This window comes from Sphaerodactylus townsendi, linkage group LG13 (genome assembly GCF_021028975.2).
Source record: "Sphaerodactylus townsendi isolate TG3544 linkage group LG13, MPM_Stown_v2.3, whole genome shotgun sequence".
Classification (NCBI taxonomy): Eukaryota; Metazoa; Chordata; class Lepidosauria; order Squamata; family Sphaerodactylidae; genus Sphaerodactylus; species Sphaerodactylus townsendi.
Genome location: NC_059437.1, coordinates 29,407,057 through 29,427,920, shown reverse-complemented (window position 1 = coordinate 29,427,920; position 20,864 = coordinate 29,407,057). Strand labels below are relative to the sequence as shown.

Here is a 20,864-nt window from a genome sequence, read left to right as displayed (position 1 = left end):
TTTTGTGAAGAAATCTTTACAGCTGTCTTATAAATGGGCATACTTTTTTAAACAATCCAATTGGTTGAATAAGAAACCTCATCAGTCAGGACTGGAAATGTTTCCCAGCCTCGAGCTTTGAGTTCATCTGAGGGTGGGGGAATGCAGCTGCCTCAGGACCAGCTTCCAGTTAAGATGGTGTGGGGAAAGAGCAAGTAGAGTACAGCAGTACCAGCATGTAAATTTGTGCGCCCCAGGTTTTTTTTTACAGTGCACCATATCTGAATTGTCTTCTGCACTGACCATTCTGCACCCCAAGGTCAGCTTCTATTGCTCCTTTATTTTCTTACAAAATGTGTTAAGATTTGTTTATGCATAAGAGCAGAGCAATTCTCTGTGCCTTATGTAACATTTGTATAGTTTTAAGTTGTCTGCACCAATTACCCTGTCTTCCACATGTAAATGTTGGAAATGTTTTTCTCTCTCTCTATAGGGCAGGAACCCTTTCTTTTTGGAGCCATCAATTTTGATTACCATTACAGATGGAAACAAACTGACCAATACAGCAGGTGTTCAAGAGGAGGTAAGATATCCAAAATAATTTTTTTTAAGTTGTAGAATAACCCTAGTAGACATGAAGCACACTCTCATGGGGAACTTAATAGTTTCAGACTCTAAAAGCAACTTATTGACATGATTCAGAATGACAGATTGTTAGGTATATTTATTACATCCAATCTTTCTCCAGAGTGCCCAATGTTGGTCTGTAAGGAAGCTAGCTCTGAGAGAGAGACTTTCACCCTGTAAGCATAACTTAGTGGAAATCCTGAGACTTCTATGTCCCATGTAACTGCTTAAGCTCCTTGCCACAGAATCCACTATAAGAAATTAAGGTCTATAGGTGTTATTATCATTCTAGTTTTTTAGTACTACAGACTACTGGATATTTGTCCTATCAGCTGTTGTTAAATTTGTCTGCTATTTTAGTGAAGTTCTCAGAAGACTTTTCTTTCTTTAGCTTCATCTTCCTTTGAATTCCCCCTTACCTGGGAGTGAGCTGACCAAAGAGCCATTTCGATGGGATCAAAGGCTATTTGCCCTTGTGCTGCGCTTGCCTGGAGCTTCTTCAGTGGAACCAGAACAGCTAGGAAGTGTCCCTACAGATGAATCTGCTATTACGCAGATGTGTGAAGTCACAGGAGGTAGTTTTTTTGCCTAAGTTTTTATTTTTGTTTTTATATATATATATATATATACACACATACATATATACATATATGTGTGTGTATGTATATATATATGTATATGTATGTGGTATACATATGTATGTATAATATTTGTTTATATATTTATTAAATCTGAGATTGCATCTGCTGTCTTGAAAATGATAGGCTCGGTTAATGTGCTGAAATGCGTGGGTCTAACATGGATTCTTATTCTGATATATAGTATTTGGTGATTGGTATACCCATGCCTATCTCTCACCCTTTGATAAGTACTTATAAACAGTCTCTTCCCATAATCAATACTAACTCACTTAATGCTTCAGTGGAAATTGAAAGTAGAAACTGCTGCTGAATCTGCAAAGGAAGGACTGCTCATTTTTCTTGTTCCTTTGTATTGATCATTTACACTTCCAGGCTGTGGCCTTAAAACATGTACAAAGTAGACAAGTGCCTGAAGCCAAATTAGTACACTCTGTGAGAGGAGGTTTCAAAAGCCAGACAGAAGGGTTGAATGGGTGGTCCTGAATGTATTTTCAATCACCAAGTTCCTCTGTGCAAAGTTGCTCTGCTGCTGCTTTTCAGGATTGCAAAATTTAGGCAGCTGAAATGTAACAAAATTTTACTGTGTTAAATATAACGTGGAATCCCACCTTAGTCATTTCCTCAGGATCACATAGCCCTTTGAATCTGCTTTAAAGCTTGGACATACTATTTCAGGGGAAAGTATGAAGAGGTTTGGAGTTAAATTCCTGGTGGCAGTGAAAAGTAGAGGGAGAAAGAGGAATAAACATTTCACACCTATTTTATTTATTTACAAATAAATAAGAAAGTGGGCATCACAAAGCAAAACTACCAGAGGTTTAAGGGCCTTTTCACATACAGTTCTGCATTTCCTTCCACCAGATTTGAAATAGTAGTTTCCCCTTCAATATTATTAAAGAGTACCACCATGTTGTGATCTTAGTGCATTGAAGCTCAAAGATAAAACAGCTTTTTAATTGTGGCTGTTTTGTCTTGAAAGTAGGGCTGGATTAAATTTAATGATACATTTAGTTTAATTAGTTCAAAATGCAGTATTTGCCACTTAAGTTAGAGCAGGAATCTATCTTCAAGTATAAATGGTATGCGGAAGAATACATTCTATACCATGGTATTTATGCCCTGTGGCATTGTTTCCTTGAGTTGACAGGATGGAAAAGTTTTCTCAAGTTGAATCTGTTGCAGTACTTACAAGTTCTGCTACATCAGTAAGCACCTCTTTTCTTCCCTGCAAGTTCCTTACCTTTGATGCTAGTACAGTTTGTAATCTTTACAGTCTGCTTTTCTTAAATGGAAGATGCTGAAACTTGCCTTCATATTCTTTCTGTCTCTTTGGTATGTATAATAGGACGCTCATACTGTGTTCGGACACAAAGAATGCTGAATCAGTGTTTAGAATCGCTAGCTCAGAAAGTTCAGAGTGGTGTTGTAATCAACTTTGAAAAATCAGGGCCAGACCCACCTCCCATCGGAGAAGGTACTGTAAACTCTTTACGCTTATTACAGGCTGCTGTGTTAATGAAAACAGATGAAGCACATTACTTATTGTTCTGCTCTTTTCCTTTCCTCCTCTCTTTTTGGATTTTAGATGGGCTTGTTGATGCCACAAGGCCTGTCAATTCTTTTGGTTCTCAGCCATGGCACAGCTGTCATAAGCTTATCTACGTGCGGCCCAATCCTAAAACAGGGGTTCCTGTTGGGCACTGGCCAATTCCAGAATCTTTTTGGCCTGATCAGAATTCACCGTCATTGGTACGTAGCAGGACTTTAAAACTATTACATCCCTCTGATGCAGCTTTTCTTCCAGCTTACTCCCGCCTAACTGTGGCCCTTTCCGCATGGGCCATTAACGACACCCTGGGGACGGCAAAAACGCCGTCCCCAGGGAGCCGTTCGCACAGGCGGCACTGCCAAATCGCAGCAGCGCCGACCTGGCTCCCTTCCCCCTCCCCCAGGGCGCCTCCAAAAACCTCCCTCCTGGAGGGAGGTTTTTGGAATACAGCGCATTCCCAGCGGCGCAGTGCGAACGGCACCGCCGGGAATGCGCTGTTGTCCCCGTCCTTCCCCACTCACCTCGTCGCCGTCGTCGCCCTCCTGGCCTCCGCGGGCCCTCCCTCGCTGTCCTCTGACCCCTGGAGGTCGGAGGGCAGCATGGGCAGGTCTACTGAGGCCAGCAGGGCGACGATGGCGATGAGATGAGTGGGGAAGGATGGGGAAGAGGCGGTTCGGCCGGGCGACGGCGCCCCGCCAGTTCGGGGACCATCCATGTGGACGGTCCCAGCGTCATCGGGTCGGCGTTCATTACGCCGACCCAAGCCCTTCTGCCTCCGTGCAGAAAGGGCCTGTGTTACGTCAAATCTTTATTGATGTAAAATAATTAAGAGCGGATGATTTGAAGCTCATTCTAGTAAGGACATCACTTGGAGGCTCTGTGCAGACTGCCATTTCTCAGCCTTCCATTTCTGTTGTGGGAATAAAGTTTGCATACCACCTACGTAGGCCTTAGGAAAAGTGTTCAATGTACACAAAGTGTTGAAAATGCGTTATAGATGTTATTTCAGTAATTCCTAAGTCACTGTACTTAGAACTCCTTGTGTCTCTTAATGGACTTATCTGTAACTTGGAGATCTTGAGAATAACGTTCATGGCGTGTTAATGTCATTAATTCTTTTCAGTAACCTGGCAGTTGATGCCAAAAAGGTTACAGTGTCCCTTGCACTTTAAATATGTTTGACCTGTCTTCCTTTTTTCTTCACTTTCAAGCCTCCCCGCACAGCCCATCCTGTGGTGCGGTTCTCCTGTGTGGATTGTGAACCCATGGTTATTGATAAGCTTCCATTTGACAAGTACGAGCTTGAGCCATCACCTCTGACACAGTACATCTTGGAACGAAAATCACCTCATGCGTGCTGGCAGGTATTTGCTAGATGTCCATTCCAGGGATCCCAAGCCTATATTGTGTTAAAATAAAAACTCTAAGGAGACAACAGCAAAGGAGCAGTAGATGTTGGCTTGGATATGGGAAATCCACATCTTCATCCAATCTGTAAAACTTCTTCCTGGAAAGATTTGAACACCTTGACACTTCCTGTTTGCAAAGCAGATGTTCTGTCACTGAGCCACAGCCCTCTGCCTAACTGATCTCAGAGTTTTAATGATACATCTAAAGAATGTTGTCCATTAATAATGATATAAAGTTCTTTTCAAAGCAAAGCCTCTAAGCATGTAGGAAGAGTGGGGGGGGGTTCAAAGAGGGCAGTCCCACTTATACCTTTTATTTGTTTGTTTGTTTGTTTGTTTCTTTAAACTTATGTCCCAACCAAAGTTGGGCTCTGAGTGGCTTTTAAAATCTAAAACAAGAACATATGATAAAACGCTACAATGAATAGTGCTAAAGCCCAGGCTTGAGTCTAACGATGGTGCATATTAACAGCCGTTTCCTAGAGAAACACTTTAATATTTGCAGGATACATGATCAGCGATTATATTATTTAATAGTGACAGCATGCTTTGTTTGCTCATTGTATTTCAGTATCCCTTTGCCTAAGCTAAAACTGTATTTCAGTGGCATTCTTTTAAATGGTTCTGATAAAATCAGCAAATGTCTTTCTTGTGAACTTGAGTGTGAGATTTGACCCAGAGAAGACTGCATAATCTCTTAAAAGTCTACTAAGAAAACAGACATAATTATCTTTATGTGCTTTGAGCCTCTGGCCTGTGATATACATTCTTGTGAGCTAAGTGGTAAAATTTAGCTTCTGAATCACCCAACGGGGGGGTCAGGACTTGTAGGAGACTATTTGACTTAAAAATCTTTGAAGCTATGAAATGGTAGTAACTATTGCTCTTTTGGAATTCTAAATTTTACATCTCAGATCTGCATCTTGCTTGGTCAATACAATGGTGCATCCCCAATTTTGAAATATTTTGTCCTTCTCTAGAAGCCCTATGAGCTCTTTCAAGGGGCTTATCAAACGATTTAAAACCCTCAATATAGCAGGTGCAAAAGCCACATTCAACAACAAAGACAGCAATTCCAGAATCTGTGAAGGTCATAGCCATCTGCCTGAGTATTTATTTTTGTTGTGGAATATGGGCCATAACACAACAACTGGGGTTCAGTTTGCTGCTAATGATTTTATATTTATATATATTTTATATATTTTATATTATATACATTTATATTTATATAGATTGGATGGGCTGTTTAATTTGTAGCCACTATGTACTTAATCTGTAATTTGGAAAGATGATCTTTCTCACTGGTTATATAATAGCAATTGACTAGTGGTCACATTTATAATACTACTTGGGCACATTCAGCATTTTGGATAATTTGAACTTCTTAATTTTAATACCTTGCAGAAAAACGTTGCCATTTTGATGAACATGAATCTTGACTGGCTGGGATTTTTAGATTATTAGGTTTCACCTTGTAACAGTGGGTTAGTTACTGTTGCGGTGTCAACATTGCTTCTTTCCTTTGCTTTTTCCAGGTATTTGTCAACAGCAGTGCAAAATACAGTGAACTTGGCCATCCATTTGGATACTTAAAAGCCAGCACCACTCTGACATGTGTCAATCTCTTTGTGATGCCTTATAACTATCCTGTCCTCCTGCCTCTGTTAGGTAAGTCAAGTATAGCCTTGTGACACAACTTAAAAGGTAGCCTGTACGTCTGTCTGTACTGTCCGTGATGTTATTGGCCAGCCTTTTTTAAAAAACGGGATGAGAGATTCAAGACTCTAGACTGTTGCAACCTGCTAAGTTGGGAGAAGAGGATTTTTACACCCCCTCTCCCTTTTTTTCTCTGCAGCAGAGGAGGAGAGCCACCTGCTGCCAGTGCATGTTTGATGCTGCTCACCTCCTAGACTCGTAGCTTCTTCCTTAATTGGAGTAAGGTTCAACCTCCATTCTTTTCCCTCTTTCAGGATGTGGTGTCTGCGTATTCTTGCAGCAGCCCCTGTTGGTTTGGGGGTTTTTTCCTGCTTAGTTTCGAGAACTTGGGATGAATTCCAAGATATGTGCAGGGGAGAAGGAAGTCCATAGATCTGAACCATGGCATTGCTGGGGGGGTTCTACCTTCTCCCCCCACCCTCTTTTGTAGGAAATAAGCACCTTAAATATGGTGGATGTGGTTCCCTTATTTTTTTTTACCCTGCTTTTTTGATCCAAATAATCCAAAAATGGCTTAGGCTGCTACATTTAAAGTGTTCTGGTTCCAGAGCAGAGTAGTTCCCTGATCAAAGAGGCAGTGCTGCCCAAATTGTACACTGGGTAAGCCTGATTTAAAATCCCTACTTAACTGTAATGTCACTAAATGGCCTAGGGGAAGTCGTATAATGTTTGTCTCCGGTTCCCAGACTCTGATACTTGCACTTCAGGAAGGTCTTGGTGAAGTTAGATAGTCTGCTGTAAAAGTTAGATGCATTGTTGTGGTTTTAAAAACTCCATTTTGCCTACTAAAAATAGTATATTAGTAGTTTGGCAAGCATAGTTCCTCAGACAGTAGCTGACTTCATATCAAAGTGTGCCTGTTATGCATTACGCTGAAGGCGGATTGCCACCAGGTCTTGTGGATTTCATGGAATGGAACAAATCAGCTTGGTGTTCTCGAATTATACTTACCTGTTTTCCCTCTCAAATTCATACTTATGGGTCTGCCATAAAATCCATTCTATGATTATCTTGTGCCTTGTCAGACATTCACCGTTTGCTACCCTTTTTGGCACCCATGGCTTGTAGTGCCAGTGTCCCTGTCTTGTAGGTAATTTTCAAAGTTCTGATTAGGATCTGCTGGTTGTGTTGTATAGGCTCCTTTCCTGTCATCTCTTCCTTTCATGAAACAAAATGTGAGGTGGATTTCACATCCTTGTCTTGAGCTCTCTTTTATGTGTGCTTTTGCAGGCGTTCATTTTTCACTCCAGCTGACTAATGGTATTTAAAGTAGCAGGGTGGAGATTCCAGACTGCATGAGTCACATATAAGAAGTTGGCTGTGTAGTTTGCTTTGTGAACATGGAGATGAGAAATAGAAACACGTGTCTTAAGCTGTTTCTGCTCTGAATGAGGAATGTATCCAGCTCCACAGAGGGACATAACTTACTTTTGAGGCATCTTTCTGAAATATTAATCCTTCTCAACTCACTTGCTTACTTGGGGAGAATTTAGTTTGAAGATGTTTTAAATGTGCTCTGTACCTAGTTTGCCACCCTTCCTCTGTCTCCATCTAAAGTATTGTTCCATACGAGGGCTCTTTAATTGCAAGTTTTAATAGCGGGAGAGGAATCTGAGGACTCCTCTCTTTATCTCTCTGTGCAGTGCTGTTTCAGACTTCCTGCTTTCTTAGTATAGTTCCTGATGTACTGAAGAGAACTTACCATGTTTTTGTGGACCACTGGGATATCCTTTACTAACAGACAGTTCCCTTGAGTTCTGTTGTGCAGAAAAGAGGGGCAAACACTTTTTAAATTAACATAAAACAAATCCTTGCATTACCGGAAGTTCTGGGTTTGTCTTTTCAGGCCTCCCTTGTTTAGAGGATCCTGTTTTGTCAGCATGTTGCAACTCGTCACATACTTCCGGGAGTTTATTTCCACTCAGTACATTATTTTTTGTGTAACAGCTGGTTGTACTGCGACGTAGAGCAGTGCAATCTGCTGTATCCTCATCTAGGCAGCCCATGACTGTTCTAGCATGGAAGTCCATGAAATGTTGATGGTATAATTCAGCTCCTTACAGAGAGTTTTGGCTACTGAGTTTCTCTGGATTCATTTTACAGCAGATTATATGCAGTTTGTCTGCCCAGTTTGAAATATAACAGAAGGTATCTTGTTTGAATCCATCTTCTGTGGGCAATCATTTGGTAGCATGTATGCTGTTATGAGTCTTTAAGGCATCTTGCATCTTAAATAACCCTTAAAATTAACTTATAACAGTCTTGCAATAAATTGTGGCCACCTTTTCTGTGTCCCTCTCACTGGATCATCCAGCTGCTTTGGGCCCCCACTGGGGAGAATGGCAGGGTATAAAAGAAGTAATAATTTTAAGAGATCTTCTTGGGACTGTTAAGTTCCTTAATGAAGGAGCTGATGATGTAAGATGAGGGAAGCCCCAGCTACTTTCTAAGGCTTTCTAAGTTGTAATAAAAAGTGATGCTGCTTCCCTTCATAACAATTTGAGTGCTGTGGTAAAGATTTGGGTCTGTTGTGATTTGGGGTGCATAAATGGCTGCTGCAGTATTGAGAGCTAGTTCTGTAAGAAACCAAGGAAGTCCAAAAGGATGGCTGCTCTTGGAAACTAGGTCCTCTTTGGATTTCAGTTCATAAAGAGTAATCCTGTAGAGCAAGATGTAGGTGGGGAATTGAATAGAAGCAAGGTGCCTGTGTGGTGATTTTACTCGTGTTTCCTTTTTTGCAGATGACTTGTTTAAGGTTCACAAACTTAAGCCAAATGTGAAGTGGCGGCAGGCTTTGGACAACTACTTAAAAACAATGCCTCCCTACTACTTACTGGTATGTACCTTTTTTTTTCAATCACCCTAAATGGATTGGTGATTGATAGTCTTTGAAATAATGATTTTTGTATGTGATCTGTTCCAAACAAAATAATTGATGTGCCAGGATTCAGAAGTCCTTAATGCTTGCCACTTGGAATTACTTTGCTGGATCCTCCTTAACAGTTCTTTGGAGTTGCTGTCTAGCACAAGTCTGGTGCTTCCCTCCCTCCTTCTGGTTGGGCTAAGTAACTGCAGATCTCTGTGCTAACTATTAGTAACATGGGCAGCTGCCTAGCACTGCTGGATGACAGCGCTGGGGGAGATAGTCTGGGTGGGAGTGGTATAAATTACCTGCGTAAATTGGGCAAGATGCCACAGTATGGACTTGCATCATCCCGGCAATAAGGGTCTCTAGCCTTTGTGCAGAAACAGCCACTGGTGCCACATTGCATGGTGCCATGCTGGTTATGTGGTCCAGTGCCATCAGCGAACTGTCTAAACCTCTAGATGACTACATGAATCCTTGTTTCCAAAAGTGGAAAGCTGGAGCATCAACTCTGCTATTGCCCTAGCTTCATGTGCACTGATCTGTGAGACCCTTCTTTTATTTTTTTAAACTCTTTTTTAAAGAAACAAAAACAAACTATTCTCTTCTTACTCTTGTGTATTTTGTTTTCCTTATAGCCATTAAAGAAAGCCCTAAGGATGATGGGAGCTCCAAATCTGATATCAGATAATTTAGATTGTGGACTTAGTTTCAGTGTTATCTCTTACCTTAAAAAACTCAGCCAACAGGTAGTATCGAACAAAACCTTTGCCATTAGAAGTACATTGATGATTTTAGTGTGTGTTGCTGTGGTTTTATAACTCAAATGGCGTAAGGAATGTCATCTTTTTTTCTCTCTCTTTAATTTTGTGAGACAGATAACATCTTGACTGCATTTCTGTTTGAAACAAGTGGTGTTGGGGTCCTAAGATCAGTTAGTGGTGGAGGGAAAAGATCCAGCTACCTGTTGCTTACTTGCAGGGTTTTTTGTTTGGTACTGCTGGTTTTATCTGTAGATTGAATTCTGCGGTCTACAAAGTCACAGTCAGTTTTGGTAGTGCCTGAAATAAAAGTAGCTATTAAATTACGACACTGGTAATTGAAGAGAATAGTTCGATTGTGTAGCACAAAGGATTTATATGAATTGTCATCCCAGAGAGAGGTTATATTTTCCCTGAGTCAGATTTCCATCCCCTGTCTTCTATAAGGTACCTGCAGCTTTATTGAGCTGCTGATAAAGCCTGTGTGGAACCACAGAAATACTAAAATGCTTTTAGAAATGTTTATTAGAAATATTTAGAAATATATATACTTAACTCACAGCCCAACTCATACCCCGCCTTAACCTCTAATGGGGGGACCCATTGTCTTTTCCATTTTATTCTTACAACACCCCTGTGAAATAGGTTAGGTTAAGAAAATGTGACTGACCCAAATTTACCTAGCCTGCCATGATAGAGTGAGGATTTGAACCTGGCATGTCCCTGATCATCACCCAACACTCTAGCTACGACCCCACACTATCTTTAAACAATATCTGGATATTATCCATGGTGTGGCTGAACAAACTGACCTCTGGCTATTTACTGTCAGTTTTCTAAACCTTTGTCCCCTTGCAGTAGTGCCCCCTTCATTCTGTGGGCTGAAATGTTATCCTCTAAGGAGGAGTGAAACACAAAAGTACTGCCATCTTTCAAAGAGGCAGTGACCCCCATATTTTGCCAACTCTGGGTGATACCTGAATATTGGAACACTAAAGCTCTTCTCTGCAGATATACTTGAAATTTCAGGCAGTGTACTGCTGTCTAAAGGACAGGTAGCAGAATGGCAAGAATATTAAACCAAGACACACAATTAGTAGAAAAATATGTACCTGTAAGTCCTGTTGAAATGGTTGGATCTTAAGCGCTTGAGTCTTATTGATTACAGTGGGTCTTTAGCGCTTCAGTTTTCTTTCAGCAGTGTGCTCACATGTTTTGTTCTATTGGAATCAAGCCATCGGAGTGCCTTCTGTTATTCCTAAGAATGGCTGGGGTTAACAGTGGTAATGCTGCTTGTGTCGCAGTAGTTAACATGCCTTTTTGTGGAACTGGCTTATGAAAATTGCCAAGTTCCATATCAAGATTTTCCGTTGATACAGGATACAGATGTTTTAGGCTACCTTTCTGTTGTAGACAAGTGCCATATTCTTAGCTTGCTCTCTAGACATTCCAAATAGAATAATATATTATTGGATATCAATAATATAGACGTTCTGAATCTCACCACTTCTAGTTAAAGTAAGCAACCTGCAATTTGTTTGAGTTTTAATTTAAAACTGAGTTGCAAAACATGAGAGCAGCATGAAGCGAGTCTAGTGGAATCCTTGACTCTTTCGTAGATCTAGGTAATAGATTCCTATACCATATCATAGTCTGCTAGGCTTAAAAAGTCTAATGTTATACCATTCTTTGACTTCAGGCTGTGGTTGCGAAGCTGAAATCCACTTATACAACAGTAGTCAATTCTGGTTCATTGCAAATACAATGTTCGAATGTTGGAGTTACATAGATCTTTCCCAGGACAAAATACACCTAATCCAGCTACAGACAATAACGTAGAATTCCACCACATTATCTTCTGATACTAAAGTTTCCATTACTGGCTAACTTTGCCCCTGTTCTAAATGAACACTGGCTGTATTTTACATAAAGAGATCTAAACAACATGAACTAGCTTGCTAAATGAACAGTGTTTGGTTGTGACTCGTTTTAGACTTTTAAGGTCACTCATGAGACCAACCTGTGGAACTTGAAAGCTTGTGCAATCTTATCTGGGTAATATGATATCATTCTAGCTGTTTGTCTTGACTCTTTAGCAAGGCTTGCAGCAAGCACTTCCTGATCTACATCAGGATGTAGAGGAGGCAGGCCATGGTTGCCTTTGAATGTTGTAGGAATTGTATATTAGAAACATCTGCAATGATATTTGCTTTCCTTAATGTGCTCTGTAATTTTTTTTTGTAGACAAAAATAGAATCCGAACGGATAATAGGGTCAGTGGGTAAGAAAGTGCACCAGGAAATGGGCATTAAAGTGAAAAATCACTCCAGCAGCCTCTCCCTGATTCAAAGCCGGGATTTCAAACAGCTGCTTCAAGGCATCTCGGGTGAATCTCCGCTGAGGTTGCCTGAAATGAATGTTAAGGAATTTGCTGGTTTCCATATAGGACTCTTAAACAAGGTAACATTGCAGTGGGGTTTTTTTTTCTAATTTAATTTTTCTTAACTTGCATCTTGCAGAAATGCAGATAAAACTGAAAGAATTTCTCTGTAATGCTGCTATAAGGCTTGGTTTGTATGTAATGTCAAACCTTGGCTTGTCGTGATGAGAATGAACTTGGAGACTCACTGGGTATGAATTTTGTCCTCTCTCTCACATAGTGATCTAAAGAATTTTTGCTGTATGTAGGAAGCCATATTTTGTCAGAGCCACTATGAATTCCAAGCCATATCAGAGTTTTTAACCTGAGAGAAAACAAAACAAAACTGTAGTTTGTAGATCCGATACGATACACTGATTTACCAAAAGAATGGAAATTCTTTAGTTAGATCAACACGTGAGAGAGAAAGAATAGAGCATGCAAGCTTGCGGATCCCCATTTTTGCTTACATAATTAAAAATGGGTTTGTTGTATTTGAACTGTGCTGGGCTATGGAATGCTAGACCTATTTTACCTGTGAGTTTTTAAAAAGGTAAAAGTTGTTCCCTGTGCAAACACTGGCTCATTACTAACCCATGAGTGAAGTCACATCACAACATTTACTAGACAGACTATGTTTGTGGGGTGGTTTGCCATTTTTCCCCCCAGTCATCTGCTCTTTACCCCTATCAAGCTGGATATTCCTTTTTCCAAGCTCGGAAGGATGGAAGGCTGAGTCAGCTTTGAGCCAGCTACCTGCAAGCAACTTCTGTTGATATTGAACTCAGGTTGTGAGCAGAGCTTTGGCTGCCGAACTGCAGCTTACCATCCTGCACCACGAGGCTTCTCTAGTTAACAAAGGGAACAGAGAAAAACATAAAATGTTTGACAGGCAAGATGAGGTCCAATTTGTTGTGCCTCCTTTGTGAAGACTGGCTTGGAACTAGCTGCTCCTTTCATTTTCCAAGGTTACTTCTAACACCAGCACTATATTTAGTTTTTTGGCCCCAGTGCCAGCTTTATTCTTGGGTGCCAGAAGTTAAGCTTTATTGGATTTTTGGGTAGCTCTTCAATTACTCATGGCTTTCAAGGAGCACTATATCATTCACAATTACTGTTATTTTTTTGAAAATGACAGAATGAGTCCAAAAATCTTGGCAGAAATTTTTTTTGAAACAGTACTGATGAGCCACGTGAAGCCAGCAGACAAAAAAAATGTGTGGCCTGTAAATAAAGCAAGGTTATTGAACAGCACTAAAATCTAAGGATGCTTGGATGGTGGCTGCAAGGGCTGAGTTAATCAAAGTCCTATTCTGTTTACTGAACACTAGGATCTGAAGCCTCAGGCATATCGGAATGCTTATGATATTCCTCGCTGCAACCTTTTAGACCAGTTGACCAGAATGAGGACTAACTTGCTGAAAACACACAAACTTATTCTGGGCCAGGATGAAGGTTAGTCCTTACCCATTTTATTAGTGTTGGAATGACTGAAATGAGATGTGTGTTTGGGTCTCTTGGGGTGAAATCTGAAGAATCTTGGAAAGGGCTATTTTTCCCTGAATCCTGTGATGAAGTAACATGTACTATTCCTAAAGGATCCCATATGTTCTAAGTCCATTTAAATTTTAATCACATTTACTCCTTCCTTAAATAACCAAGAAAAGGTACCCAATTTCTCTGTCTATTAGTTGATTAATGGAACTGCAGTTAGGGAGACCTTTTTGCCACAACCTCGTTGTTTTATCTTGTACTTCATTTTCCAAGATGTTTAAAGGTGATACGTGTAAAGCAAGGGGACTTCATCCTCATAATTGTACTTTGTTTACAAAAGAAAATGTGGGCTTTAAGCGCACGCTCTGTATGATGAAACATATAGGGAAATAAATTTTAATACAACACTGTTAGACCAGCATTGTGTGGGGTAACAGTTAGTGTTGGACTAAGATCTGGGAGGCCCGGCTTTGAATCCTCACTCTATGGAATCTTGGCGGGTTGCGTTGGGCCCGTCACACACTCTCATCCAAACCAACCTCATGGGCTTGTTGTGGGGATAAAATGGAGGAGTAGAAAATGGAATCAGATGCTTTGGCTCCCCACTGAGGAGAAAGGCAGGGTATACATGAATAAAACAAAATGTAGCTATTTGTACTTTGGGATAGGCAGTTTGTAGCCAGTGTTGGCCACACATAGGCTTCAGGCTTTTCTATCTGAATCTTTTAAAGCTCTTCTAAACACGCGAGTGCCTAGGCTGCCAAAATAGTTGGCTCTGCAGTTTCCTCTGATTCTGGCAAGACCTCTTCTACCTCATAATGTGATTGTGCCTCCTGAAATGGGTGGGGTATATATCAAAACCCTGGGATGAATTTGAAGGGCAGGATAGAAATCAACTAAATAAATTACATTAATAAATAAGAGTCATCTGTTCCCAGTGGTGTTTGCCTCACAGCAATGGGTGAGGCTTGAAAACCCCTCGCGCTGTTGATCAGAACAGTAAAAGGAGATGTAGTTTCCTACCACAAGGAGTAAAGCCCATTTTGACAGGATTGATGGTATATACAGAGTCTTGAATTAATGATGTGTTGAATAAGGAAGAGGGCTGAAATTCATCCTTTTTTGCCTTCATCATAGACTGCCTTCACAGTGTTCCTGTGGCCCAGATGGGGAACTATCAGGAGTATCTGAAGATGATGCCTTCTCCACTTCGGGAGATTGACCCAGACCAGCCCAAAAGGCTTCATACTTTCGGTAACCCTTTCAAGCAGGATAAGAAGGTAGGCTAGGTCAACTGTATTTTCTCCTGTGATTGGCAGAGTCACTTCAATGGTGATTTCTGGAGATTGTGTCACAAGTGGACTTGCTTTTGTCAAGGGGGGTTGGGCAGTGTCAAGAAATTATAAAAGTGTGCTGTGTAATTTTATGCGGGTGCTGTTGGTTTTTTTCCAGGGGATGATGATTGATGAAGCAGATGAATTTGTAGCTGGGCCTCAGAACAAAATCAAGCGTCCAGGAGAGCCCAACACTCCAGCTTCTCTGAAAAGGCGGCGCAGCATGTCCCCACTATTGAGACGACCCCAGTCCCCACCGGTGATAGCCAATCATGTGGGTGGAAAGGGACCTCCTTTGGCTGCAGGATCCCCACCCACCCCCAACCTCAAAGCTGTACCAGCCTTCAAAGGTATTTCAGAACTGCAGCTCACTTGTATCCAGTGTTTAGCTGACCCTTCTTCATGCCTTTGTGCCTTCTGTCCCTGAACCATTGTTTCCTCTTTGGGCTGCTTTGTGCATTCTGTGACTGTAAACTCATGTTTGCCACTGTGTATGCATGTAGCAGGGAGCTCTTGTGTATTTTACAAGAGCAATCCTTTGTCAAAGTCAAATAGATATGATAGTAGACTAGAAAGCTTCAGAATGTTCCTCTTTTACCAGCAGGCGGCTCCCTAAGCTTATGCCCTGTTTCTAGTTGGTTTCCTCCCCTCCCCCTTAACTGTGCTGGAAATTCCTGAAGACTTGTACACTCCCAAGTTTCCTATAGGGCAGATAGTGCACCTTGAATCACTAGAAAGGTTCTCAGTTGCTGTATGTTTTGACTTTTGTCTTCACTGATGGGTTTCCTTTGGCCATAAGTTAACACCTACTCTGTACAAACTATTATATATTCTGTACCTTTCTAAGAACCAAGTCACTGTCTTGGTGGGATGATCAGTGGCCACTTTTATTTCTGTCCCTGAGTAGATATTCCTTCTTTCTTTTGTGGCTCCCTTCTATATTTTGAAGGCTGTCTGCCCACAGTGTGTTTGAGTATGCTCCCTTCTCTTCAAACTTTCTTTTGGACAAGTACTCTATTGATCTTCATCACTGCCTTTCTTTTGAATATTGCATCATAAACATTGGAGAATGCTATTCTAGTGGGTGCTGGTGGCAAGTAGTCCAGCTAATTTCTCTATATAGAGTGCTCTTGTAAATGCCTGGCTCTGGCAAGTAAATTCCTGGCTCTGGAAGTAAGAACCATAGAAAGGCAGCAGTGTCAAAGCGTCATTCAGGTTGTGGGTTGTCTATTAGATGAAGAACAGCTCTTAGTGCTGCTTATTCTGTGCAATTCAATTTGTATACTTCTTGGAAATGAACCTGGGAGGCCTGGGTTTTAGATCTCAGCTCCGATGCAAACCCCTTGGTAAACCTCAGGGAAATAACCAGCTGTTTCAGTCTCCTCTCCCCACATGCCAAACACAGATTAGGGTTACGATGAAGTTGATTTAAGTTGAAAATAAACTCCACTTTAGAAGGAGTGTACAAGTAGAACTTATTTATTTTATTTATACCCTACCCTTTCTCAGACAGGCACGCATGTGCACACACAGACCCCAAAATATAAATGTACAAGTTAAAATAATAAAATCAGTCTAATATATACTGTTCCTTATGACGGTGGCATCTAGCTTGTTTTGTACATAGATGTTTTGAAGCTTTTCACTGAAAGAAAATATGGGACATGGTTAATTAAGATCTCACTTTGGATTCAGCTAAAATGTTCCAATTTCTGGAAGATGGTTTTCTATTTTTTTATATGTGCTAGAGCTAAGTTTAAAACTTTATTTCTTTCAGATGCCAACAGCAATATGGTCCAAGATAGCACTGATGAGAAGAAAGTAGAAAACTTCCAGTTGCCGGACAAGCAGGTGGATGGGCTGCTGACTCACCAGGTTCCATCATCTTCTGTTGCTCTAGTGGATGATGACCTGTCAAATGATGTGGATTCTCTGCCCAATGAACTGAATTGCATTGGAGAGGATGGATTGGACCATCGGCCTGTTACCAACTCTCTTGTTCGGGGACCCTTAAACTATGGAATGTCTGCAGAGGACCAAAAGCTAACGGCAGAGTCTTCATCTGGAACTGTGCCAAATTCAGTGAAAATCACACCCAGTATGTTTGAAGGGAACAATGAAGTTGTCAAAATCAAAGTAATGAAGGAAGTTCGCAAGCCTGGAAGAAGTAAGTATTAAAAGGGGACCAAAGTGTTGACCTGCTTTGGTCCCCTTGAAAAAGGGGAAAACTATAAGCCCCTGGGTTATTTACAAGTTCAACATAGGATGCTACACTTTATTAGTAAAGTGTATTTAATCCTGAAGAAACATTTGGTTTTGTTCCCTCTTATACATAGGCTTCTTCTGGAAGCAAGAACCATTAATTTCATTAAAACTTTTGTCATGTCCATGACTTGGATCCAGCTGAGTGTTTTCAAGAGGTGAAAGGATTTCAGCCTATGGAGCATGACTTTCTCACTCCTCCCTGAATAAAGCAGCATTTCAGGGGATATTTTTGTGCTCTGTGAGCAGAAATCCTTCTGACTTCAGTAATGTTTGACTGGACCTTAACCTTTGTCATGAAGGATGCATTCTTAGTATCTCTTACATTTAAAGGATAATTTGATGAATACTTTCTGGATAAGGGCAGGAATAAAGGGACATAAATTGTAGGGATAGTGTGTGAATTTTTAAAATTAGTTTATGCAGATATGGGTTCACATTGTAGTGGGTTCAGAATCTAGTAACCTGTGAAATTGTGCCATGAGAGAACACTAGAACTCTTGGTAACAATACCAGATAAGTTTTTCAAAAGACAGCTATGTTAGTCTGTGGTGGAACACCCAGTAGCACATCAACCTGACCATTTACCAGTTCATTTTTAGACACCACTATACAAATATTAATGGTAGTATAAAAACTACCTTATACCAGAAACCTGCTGATCACCAAACGTATCTGCATGCCTCCAGCCATCATCCTAAACACACCGAATGATCCAGTTTCTATAGCCAAGTTCTATACTACAGCTGCATCTGTTCTGATCCCTCAGAGATTCTCACCTGCAGGATCTACAACAGACATTCTTGAAATTACCGTGCCCACCTGGGAAACATGAACATAGCCAGAGTGATACCAAAGAATGACCTGCTAAAAGATAGGCCCAAGTGAAACAACAACAGAACACCACTGGTTGTCCTATACAGCTGTCAGCTCACACATCATTAACAACTTAATGCTGGACAATGATAATCCCCTTTCACAGGCATTGGGAAGGAAACCTTTTATTGCCTGCAGACAAACCTTAAACATCTTATTTCCCACAACAATGCTGTTCCTACCATGGGCTCTGAGGCCAGGACCTGCAGCAAAACAAGATACCAACTCTGTCCCCATATTCACTGACTACACAATCACCAGCCTAACCACTAGGTATATCATCACATTCATCTTGTAACATTATACATGCTATCAAATGTCAGCAGAGCACTTCCATACAATAAAATAAATGGACATAAATCTGACATTGAAAACCACAAGAAATAAAAACCAGTGGGAGAGCATTTTAATCTTCCAGGCCATTCCACTGTTGATGTAAGAGTGACAGCCCTCAAACAGAGAAGCTTCAAAGGAAGATTACAATATGAGATTGCTGAACTTGAGTTCATTCACAAGTTCAAAACAATGGGCCCCAGAGCTGAATAGGGACATACGATTCTTATCTCACTATAGATACCTTAGTGTTCTGATCAAGCTGATTACAATGCACATTGTACCTTTGCATTCTTAATTTCTCCTTTGCAACACTCCTTCCACCTTCTAACTGGGATATTAGGGACTTGTATCTGATGAAAGTCATTCCCTGAAATTGTTGGTCTCTGAGGTTCTGCTGAACTCCTATCTAGATTAGTGTTATTTGTAAATGTAGTTACAAAAGGGGTAGTGGGGCAAGTCACTGGTAGAAGGAAAAGCCTCTGTACTACAAGAGTAAATGAGGCAGCTAGCTCATCGTCAAGCAAGTCCAGGTTATGTGCTGTCAGCCCTTAAAGTGGAAGAGCAAACTTTTTGTTTATAGTGAAGGTCTGTGAAGGGGTGCAGTCTTCACCAATGCTAGTTGGAACTGTTATAGTTGAGAGAAAAAAGACTACTTAAACATGGAAAGCCTTAAACATGGAAACATGAAAAGTGGGGTTTGCCAGTTCATATTTCTTCTGACTCATGGTTTTGGTTTTTTGTCATAGATTATGAAAAAATCTTCTCTCTCCTTGAAGAAGTACAAGGTCCTGTGGAAATTCAAAAATATTTCATCGAATTTGCTATCAAGGAAGCAGCAAGGTTTGTATCAAGACAGTATGCCACAAATTGCTCTGTAGACTGTGGCCTGCATTTCTTTTGTACATTGCAAATGTTTTTCAAAATTGTTTGCTTACATTTATTGATCAGATGACAGATTTCCATATTTGAACTGAATGTTAAAGCAGACTTTTCCTATGGAGGATCTTGAGAATTTTCTTGTGGCCAAAGATCATTAACCAAAATCTGGGCCTCTGTTTTGTTGATTGTTGTCTTTACACTGCTGGATTGTTGGACAAGGTTGATTTTGGAGAAAAGCCAGAGATGGGTCTGTTGACCTTGTTGCCTTGCAGATTCTGTAGTAATGCAACATTCACAATGTTTCGAAGGGAAATTTTTAATACTCGTTGCAAATTGAACATTAAATTGCTCCCCCTTTCTTTCTTAGGTTTAAAAAACGGGTCTTAATACAACACTTAGAGAGAATACTAGAGGAAATAGAGTTCAGCAACCTTCCCAACAGAGTTAATCATGTCAACAGTAGATAATAGTGAGTCGGCCAGACGAATGCACGGACCAGGGAGAACGAGTTTGCTGTGTCGCAGAGGAGTGGAAGAGGACGTGGCAGCAGCTGCCCCTGGCACCTTGGCAGCCAGGCGGTTTTTCTGTTGGAATCTGAAAAGAAGGGGTGGAGTTTTTACATTTGAGAGCCTGTCTCACCAAAACTGGGCTGTGACCCTGATGGATTTGCTGCAGAAGGTGTGGCTTCCTCCCTCCTCCCCCCTTGGAGGGCCTGCTCTGCTCAATGGGCTGAAGAAAATACCCAGTGCTGCCCCCTCCTGCAGGTGATCAGAATTTTCTCATTTGAACCTTTGTTCTAAGACATTGTGACACCGCCTTAGACAGCAGGCCGATGGCATTTTTTTAAAAAAAGGCATATGTTTTATCTTCACTGTTGTTGGAGAGACCCTTTAAGAAAAAGCAGAGGGGAGAGATTCCCTCCATGGTGGTAGTGCATGTTATCACTACAGACCCGAAGGCAAAATTTTCTAAGAATCACTAGCCGAGCCTGAGTTTTCAGGGTAGACTTGAGAGTAAAGCAGCTGCTAGACTGGGTTGAGGAAAGCTTAACACGAGCCCCGTGACTACTATCTCTGGTAGCCACTAAGCAACCTACCTCAGCCTCTCTTCTCTTTTGTCTGCAGACATTATGAAAGCGCACCCGAGGCTCCCCAGGTCCAGACTTCAGTTCTCTTTCATCTTGTGAGGAGGACGGAGACTCTTCACGTGGACTTGGCTTTGGAAGCGCTTAAAGGAAACTTTGGGGTTTTTTGTGTTTTGGGTTTTTTAAAGAAAAACACAACCCTTTCTCTCCCCAAAATCTATATATATATGTATTTTACTTTTTAAAGAATTCATATGAAATTATTTTGGACAGTGTTCATCAGATCCTTAATTTGATATAACAGATGGTGTGTGTACATGTATATATACATATATATATGAGAGATTTTTTTGAGCACTTGTATATAATAAAAATCATTTTATGATTTTCTTAGAAGTGCCTAAACTCACTGGGGTGCTGATGAGTGTCTGGTCATCCGATCAGTGGCCTGCAAACAGCCAAAATAAAAAAAAATATTGAAGATGGAAGCCATTCTAATCACTAATGTTTTCTCACCTTCTCTCTCCCACTCCAAAGGAACAGGACAGAATTAACTTGTGCCTTACATTCCTGCAGTCTGTTCTTCTTCCTGATGATCTCTTTTTCTTTGCTGCTGAGAACTGGATTGTCTG

At 40.9% G+C, this 20,864-nt stretch overlaps 1 protein-coding gene across 4 annotated transcripts in view; it reads left to right on the top strand.

Annotated features, from left to right (window-relative positions):
* Nucleotides 1-20,625, top strand: part of LOC125442612 (integrator complex subunit 6-like) — a 34,099-nt gene extending 13,474 nt beyond the window's left edge. Inside the window, exons 4-19 of one of the 4 annotated variants that reach the window (XR_007246019.1) lie at nucleotides 473-562; nucleotides 998-1,181; nucleotides 2,593-2,721; nucleotides 2,833-2,996; nucleotides 4,008-4,160; nucleotides 5,741-5,873; nucleotides 8,663-8,757; nucleotides 9,426-9,536; nucleotides 11,793-12,008; nucleotides 13,299-13,422; nucleotides 14,599-14,741; nucleotides 14,914-15,145; nucleotides 16,573-16,962; nucleotides 19,016-19,109; nucleotides 19,516-19,912; nucleotides 20,273-20,625. Coding sequence is in view for 2 of the 4 variants with exons in the window: in XM_048514095.1 (XP_048370052.1) it covers nucleotides 473-562; nucleotides 998-1,181; nucleotides 2,593-2,721; nucleotides 2,833-2,996; nucleotides 4,008-4,160; nucleotides 5,741-5,873; nucleotides 8,663-8,757; nucleotides 9,426-9,536; nucleotides 11,793-12,008; nucleotides 13,299-13,422; nucleotides 14,599-14,741; nucleotides 14,914-15,145; nucleotides 16,573-16,962; nucleotides 19,016-19,109; nucleotides 19,516-19,615 (2,358 nt within the window). In the remaining 2 variants the exon portion in view is untranslated. Of the gene's footprint in view, nucleotides 1-472; nucleotides 563-997; nucleotides 1,182-2,592; nucleotides 2,722-2,832; nucleotides 2,997-4,007; nucleotides 4,161-5,740; nucleotides 5,874-6,060; nucleotides 6,141-8,662; nucleotides 8,758-9,425; nucleotides 9,537-11,792; nucleotides 12,009-13,298; nucleotides 13,423-14,598; nucleotides 14,742-14,913; nucleotides 15,146-16,572; nucleotides 16,963-19,015; nucleotides 19,110-19,515 lie in introns of those variants that run through there. The other 3 variants (XR_007246020.1, XM_048514095.1, XM_048514096.1) reach the window with 3 other exon arrangements.
* The last annotated feature ends 239 nt before the right edge of the window (nucleotides 20,626-20,864 follow it).